The 7,416-nt window shown below is 36.8% G+C and overlaps 1 protein-coding gene across 1 annotated transcript in view; it reads right to left on the reverse strand.

Annotated features, from left to right (window-relative positions):
- Window positions 1-343: 343 nt before the first annotated feature.
- The window catches only part of SFXN1 (sideroflexin 1), a 21,253-nt gene continuing 14,180 nt past the window's right edge, over window positions 344-7,416 (reverse strand). The window contains exons 8-10 of the mRNA XM_015824851.2: window positions 6,505-6,554; window positions 3,184-3,231; window positions 344-600 (exon numbers count right to left, since the gene is read on the reverse strand). Coding sequence (XP_015680337.1) covers window positions 504-600; window positions 3,184-3,231; window positions 6,505-6,554 — 195 coding nt within the window. The 3' untranslated portion in view covers window positions 344-503. The remainder of the gene's footprint in view (window positions 601-3,183; window positions 3,232-6,504; window positions 6,555-7,416) is intronic.

Consider the following 7,416-nt stretch of genomic DNA (forward strand, 5'->3'; position numbering starts at 1 on the left):
ACTGCCCCATTCAAACATTAGATAAGTGAAAAAAGAAAATCTAAGATCCATATATCAAGGAGATATTACAAATTAACTCTTTGGGACTCTGAGGAAGTAACCTGATAGATATTTGTCATAGGAATTGTATTTACAAATGTAATAGCAAAAATGGACTTGTTATTTACTTTCTTTTAGTGAGAGAAAAATAAGATAGGTTGTAACTTTAAGATAACACTGCCTGATTTCCTTGAAGTTGTTACACTTTCCAAAGGAATTAAAATTTCGACTGTTAAGTAATTCTTAATGTAAACCATTTTGAATATTTGCAGCTGAACTGGACAATTGTCAGAATTTTCAACCATAATTATGAACATTTTCTTATGATACTTAAATAATTTCAAGTGTTCAAAATTATACAAAAATTGAAAGAATGCATCAGGACTGCATTGTTTCAACTAAGTAGACTCAATTAAAATAAGTTCATCTAACTATAATTTAAGGAGATATCACCCTTCTATAAATCATAATCCTTTGTTAAAATATACCCGATCCAATTCAGGACTCATTTCTTTGATCTTAGCTTGTAATTCTGGCTCCAGACGCGTTACAGACATGGAACTAGGAAGAAAAAAATAATAAAGACATAACATATTATCCATGATCAAGAAGTCTTAATCCATTTGTTTACTGTATATCATATGTCTCAGGAAATATCTTAAATTTTATAATCCTTTAAAATATGGCATAGTAGTTACTTGTTTTCCAAATAGCTTCTCTTCATTATCTGAATGAGTTACAGAAAGGATATTTCATATGCTATTTTGCTAAGTTATTTTTATATAATTTTATATGAAATGGCATCTTAATGTACCACACAGGACAAACCATTATGATTTTGCTTCTATATTAAAGCTGAGCTAGCAGATCATGCATTATAGTAAGCCTTTAAAATTTTTTTTTAGATATTTGTCTCCCTTTCTACAAATAAAAGTTATTAAAACTGACACGAGAGATATTTCTGTTCTGAGGCTGAACAGGGTCAGTTTTAAGTTTCCTTTGATTTGGTTTGGTATTTGACCAAGTTGATTTTTCTCACAACCTCCAATTCCTAACTCAAGATTATGAAAATGTATAGAATTTGGAATGGGTGAGGAGAAGCTTGCTTCAGCTGAGAGCTGAAAAAGAAAAGGGAAAGAGAAATTTTCTTGTGATTCTCCATTCTGGTATAAATAAAGGGGCATCCCAGAAGCATGAAGTCCCTTTCTCCAGGACACAAAAGCAGCACAGTGGCAGAAAGGGTGGTTTCCAGATTGCATGCAGTCAGGCAGAAAAATGTGCTGCAGCTGGTGACACCAATTTTTATCTCCTGTTTTGCCATTATGAACAGCTTGTGCTCCTCCAGTTCCCACTCCAATTCCTTTCTCCTAATTCTTTCTCCTGCCTTCCCTCCTGCTGCGGCTTTCACCAATTTTCTTTCTTACTGAAAATGTCTCCTCTGACTTCCCTCCTCAAACTGGTCTACCCTTTCATTACTCTTCTTCTGTCTGGTGCTGGCACTCCAACCTGATCTATCCTTGAAGCTATTCCTCCCGGAAGGGATTTTGCCATGTTTTACTCCTTTAGCTGCATTTTTCATTTTCTCCAGTCATTTTTTCATAATTCTCTGACATGCCTTTCTTTCTAATGTGCTTTTTTCCCCATTTTTGTCCTCTCCCTCTATCTCTTCCCAAGCCTTTTACGTCAGCATGCTATCTACACTTTCTCCCCCAATTCATCCTAATAGCTTTCTTCCTCCTTTTCTGGATTTTTAATTCTATTTTTTCCCATTTTACTTCCTAACCTTACTGCCAGTTCTAGTTTGTTGTGCTACCAGCATGTTCTGTTTCGAAAGAAAAGAAAAACTGCAGCATGTTTTCTATCAGTATGGTAGATGGAACTACCATATGGCACTCAGTGTCACATCACCATCTACTGGTGAAAAATTCAAAAGCTGCAATTTTTAAATATTATTTCAAAAACTACTCAGTCAACCACCATGGTGTACTATTACTATTGTATATACAACAATGTGAAATCAGAGCTGCCAGTTCTCTAGCTGTTGTTGGCCTTCAGGTTCTTCATACAAAGAATTCTTTCCAACAACCTAGGATGTCATAATGTATCAACGTAGTATATTTATTTTTAAAACAAATGTATATGGCTGCCCAATTCAGATTTACAACATTAAACATTCATGACAAAACCCCACGATGGGCATACAGTACAGAGATGCAGTTTAGGCTTGTGGGAGCCACTGCATTTTGAACTTTCTGAAACTTGAACATTCTGAAAATCTTATAAGGTAGTTTTTATAATTTTAAAACTTTTAATTATAAATTACTCTGATTTTAATGTTTCATTTTATTGATGATATTGTACACCATCCAGAGCCCTTCTCCAGTTAAGAAATGGGCAGTTAAGAAATATGAAGAATAAATAAATGAATAAGTAAATAAATAAATAAGGGCTGTGCAAACCTCACTCCCTTCTAGTACTGATGATATTATCTAGTTGGGTAATGAAATGTCTGCAGGAAAACAAGCAAGTTCAGAGCACCAAGGACCCCACAGTTCAACCCTGACCCTGAGCTCCAAATATTCTCTTCTATCGGAAGTCTCTATGGGTGATATTACTGGCCTTCCTAACTAAAATTAAGATAAAGCTTATGACATATATAAGATCAGGATCTGAAAATAAGGTATGAGGGCCAGAGCAAAAAGGCAGATTTGCTACTAGAGTAACAAAATGGAGAAGAAATGAGGGTTTATTATAAAGTTATGACAGAAAGAGAAATGGGAAAATGTGTGCTTACGATCGAAAAACATCCCTCTAGGGCAGGGGTCTTCAAACTTGGCCCTTTTATGACTTGTGGACTTCAACTCCCAGAATTCCTTAGCCAGGCACGCTGGCTGAGGAATTCTGGGAGTTGAAGTCCACAAGTCATAAAAGGGCCAAGTTTGAAGACCCCTGCTCTGGGGCCTGAATTTGGGCAGGAGCCAGCTCATGAAGAATTAAGAGTACTTGTATTCCCCAAGGTGAAGAACAGGACTATTGAATAAATTGTGAAGTTCTTGGAAAGCAATAAATCAGTTTTCTCATTTTTATAGTCTGCATGGCATAATATCTCTCACTGTAGAAAAAGTAGTAAAGAAGCAACGGTACCTTTTCTGTGGAAATAATGCACAGCACAGAGGGGTTGCGAACACCAAACTGGAAAAGACAAAAGTTAATATTTTTTAATGTACTCAAAGTTTGGATAATTTTAATCAATTCTGGCTTCTTGGAATAACAGTATGCCATGTTAGCACCTGAATAGTAATTCAAATGTCATAAGAATTGGTTACTTAAGTGTAGCAGTTCATTTCTGAACTCACACACATGGGTTATTTGCCTGTGCAATATCTGTACAGAATGATTTGTGGAGGGGGCCAAGTGCACTTCCTGGGGCTGCAGAATGATGGCACCAAGTGGGGTGGCAGGTCAGATTGTGTGAAATTCTTCATGTGATCCTTGTGATTCATACATGTGGGTTAATAGGTAACTTATTACCTGGAGGAAAGTCTGGTTTCATGAAGCGATTGAAGAAAAAAACTGTTTTTTCAAAGGTTGAATTCTTCTGAAGATGGAAGATCAATAATGTTGAAGAAAAGTGGAAGGAAAAAAATGTAGCATAATTCTGGCTGGGGAATTTGAAATACCACAGATATATCTCAAAGTTGGTAGCATGGAGGTGGATCTGAAGAAGGTACAGTTGCTTAGCTGACTCAGAACGAAGTTTGATGATTGCTAAGAAGGATGGCGCAATGATAAACAGATGTGTAAAATTATCCATTATAAAGTAGCGACGGGCAGCAATGGTACTACCAATCTATGAAAATAGGCATCTTGCCAGGCAATATAAGCAAACCACACTCCTCATTGTTGGAAGGAGAAGATGGTAATAATTGAAACCATCTGACATCCATGGCTCTATTGTGTAAAAGAAATGCTTTCTGCCCAGGAACCAGAGTTAATCTGAAAGGCTGATTGTCAGAGATTAGACATAAAAGGACCAGAGATGGGTATGAGAAGAGACTATAAAGGGTGGACATGGACACTTCTTGTGAACTATAACAAACATGCTACACAATATCAATGACATAGTCAGTTGTAGTACCAAATAAACCATTCTTAACAAATCCTTGATTCTACCTTTGCCTTCCACCAATAAATCAATGTGAACTTAGTCACGATTGGTGTTGAAGAATAAATTAGGTTAATATAACTTTACTTATTAAATCAGATACATGATTGTGTTTAGCTGTTGTTTAGCAAACCATGCTGTTTCTGTTTAGCACACCTGGATATAGATATTTATAGCTCCAAGATTATATGGCTGAGGCAGAGGGTATTTATTTATTTGTATCTTGTGTTTATTATTTTTTCAACAAAAAAACCCTTCAGAGTGACAAATATATTCAACACATCTTTCTCCTCCTATTTTCCTCCATAACAACAACCCTGAAGTGAGTTGGGCTGAGAGAGAATGGATCACTCAGCTGGCTTTCATGACTAAAGTGGGACTAAAACTCAGTCTCCTACTTTCTAACCTGTGTCTTAATCACAAATGTTAAGTAATTGAATTAAAATAAAACAGAACAAGTGGAGGAAAGAAATAATTCTATTAAACAAACTCTTAGAACAGATGTGCTATCATTGTGGCATTTACAAACAAACCACAGGGATGATGATGTAGTTGGGTAAAATATGAAACATCTCAGTGGTGGGAATCAAATATGTGAATAACTGGTTCTCTGTGTGGATGCAGCTTCCGGAAGTTCATCCTGGGCCTGGGCAACAAAAATTAGTTACCGGTTCTGCCGAACTGGTGCGAACTGACTGAATCCCACCACTGAAATGTCTGCAAGCAAACAAGCGAACTCAGAAAGCATTGAGAACTCCACAAATTGCAGGGATTCCATAGCAGCAGTTAGCTCAGAAGGAGCCATATGCTGGGTGGGTGCTGTTTCTATCCACCAAGATACTCTCTTAAGATTTACTGTATAAGATTCAAACAGACTGCAAAGATATATAGCCCATGTATGTGAAAAACAGAGACCACAGTAAAGAACCTTAAATTTGGTACTGGAAGGAAACTCAAAGGTCAACATATCAAAATCAAATACTCAAACAGATATTTATAAAACCCTACAGAATATAGAGAATCTCCATTTGCCAATATTAAGCAGTATTATAAATTTCTCACTTTTCACAAAATCTTTTGTTTCTCTACAGCAAGTTTGTGCTGAAGTAACATTGCTGTATTTGATGGGGACAGGAGTCGACAGCTGCAGAATGATAATGCAAAGGGCTAACTAGGATTTAGGGGCAAAGGCTTTTCTGTTTTTGAAGGGAAGTGTTGGACATTTTTAGTTTTTAATCTTCTGCAAAAAAAAGCTCCTTAAGATTAAGACTTCCTGCCTCCACTATGCCATCATTTCTTCAGTCCCACAATCAAAATCGAGCATCCCAATCTGAGAGAAGCAAAGGATGATGGAAAGGAACTTTAAAGGACCCAAATTTGGAGTTTTTGGATTCTTGAGATCATGGGGTCCTGGATGTGGTTGCTTCACCTGCCCAGTAGCAATAATTACTCAGAAAAACGTTACTTTAGTCTGATGTTTTTGTTGTGGCAAATTTATTTCCTGCACCAGATCTTGTTATTACCTAGAGTCCATTTATTATACTCTCAAACAGTGGTTCTCAACCTTTTTTTCCCCACGGACCCCCTTTAAATATGTTTTGTGGGTATGGACCATGGCCATGGATTACCAAGACTTAACTCAAGATTTAAATCATAACATTTCTTCAAGCCTTTGTGGACCCCGTGATGACATCGTGGCCTCCCAGGGGTCTGTGGATGACATGTTGAGAACCACTGCTCTGAAACAGTTTCATTTCCTATGCTTCTTCAAGAAACAGCATGGCCTGAATGAATTCCTAAAATAAACTCCTCCCCAATTTATATTTTCACTACTGTCTGAGGCAGATTTAGGTAACACAGGACATAGGTGGAACTCATTTCTTGTGGCCTCTAGGTTTCTGAGCATGGGTGAAGGGATGTCACATTCATGGCTGCCCCACCCCTTATTTTGCATGCGTGAGACATCAACACATGTGCAAAAGGGCAGACCTTGGACTCTAGTCTTGCACTGGCTATCTTGCAGATTTTGACCCCTTGCTGTGGACACTGCGATGTGCTGTTTCCTCTGCTTTTTAAACATCTTCAGGCCAGATGAAGTCTAACATACATTTATGTTCCCTTCATGCTTTTGGTCTTGTTCTCAGTAGCTGATTTAGTAAATGTTCTTCATATTGCTTTCTTGATATGGTTTGCCTTAAAATCTTGAACTTCCTCAATTTAACAAAGTCAAGGATTAAACCTGACAAATGACGCAAAAGTGAACATCAGCATGAGAAATACAAACTGAACTTTTTACTTACCAGAAACCCACTAGTCCTACTTGAATGGGGGCACTCATCCATGGGAACCTCTGTGTTAAAAAAAGAAGCAAAATGATAAGTTTGCTCTGAATTTATGTATATAGTTATTGGATACAAAACTTTGAACGACTTATAGATACAAAAACATAAGAAGAGTGAAGGCTTAATTGAGTATATTTTATTATGAATGAAGGCAAATATATTGTATCTTGCAATATTTTATTATATTTGATACAACAAATATAGATGCTTCTGAATTCTAGCTTGCAACATGCTGGGTGGAGCTGCTATGAAGTGTAGTTCAGTAATATTTGGAAGGCTATACATTCTCCCGTCCAGGAAGCAGACTTCCAAAGCAATAAAAAAAATCCTTTCAATGTTTTTATGTTTTAGAAATAGGTTGACTTTCTAATATCTAGGCTAAAGTTTCAGTATCAGATAAGCAACTTTCCACATTAGTGTGATTATGTGGAAATCCTTTCCTGCCAACAGCATTTATGTATTCAATATAAAGCTGCCCATCTCATAGATGTGATTCTAGGCAGCTTACAATAAAATACATAACATAAAAATAAAACATATAGCAACTGCTCCTCATCAAAGTTATCCACATAACCAGGCTGGCTCTATCATATGACCAGCACCATGGCTCAGGCACAAAAGTCCTTACAGGAGGCCAATTGTATTTTTATAAAATTTCAAGAAAAAAACCACCTCATTTATTTTTATAGATGTAAAAGTAAGGTAGTCCTCATTTAACAGCCACAACTGGATCAATAGCTTTGTTGGGAATCAAAGCAGTTGCTAAATGAAAAAAAAAATCACATGACCATACCTATGCTTTCTTTTGTTCTATCCCAGCCTATTGCCGTCCTTGTTAGAGGCACAAGGACCAAACCCCTGCTGATACAA

The sequence above is a fragment of the Protobothrops mucrosquamatus genome, unplaced genomic scaffold, assembly GCF_001527695.2.
Source record: "Protobothrops mucrosquamatus isolate PMUCROS unplaced genomic scaffold, P.Mucros_1.0 scaffold2373, whole genome shotgun sequence".
Lineage (NCBI taxonomy): Eukaryota > Metazoa > Chordata > Lepidosauria > Squamata > Viperidae > Protobothrops > Protobothrops mucrosquamatus.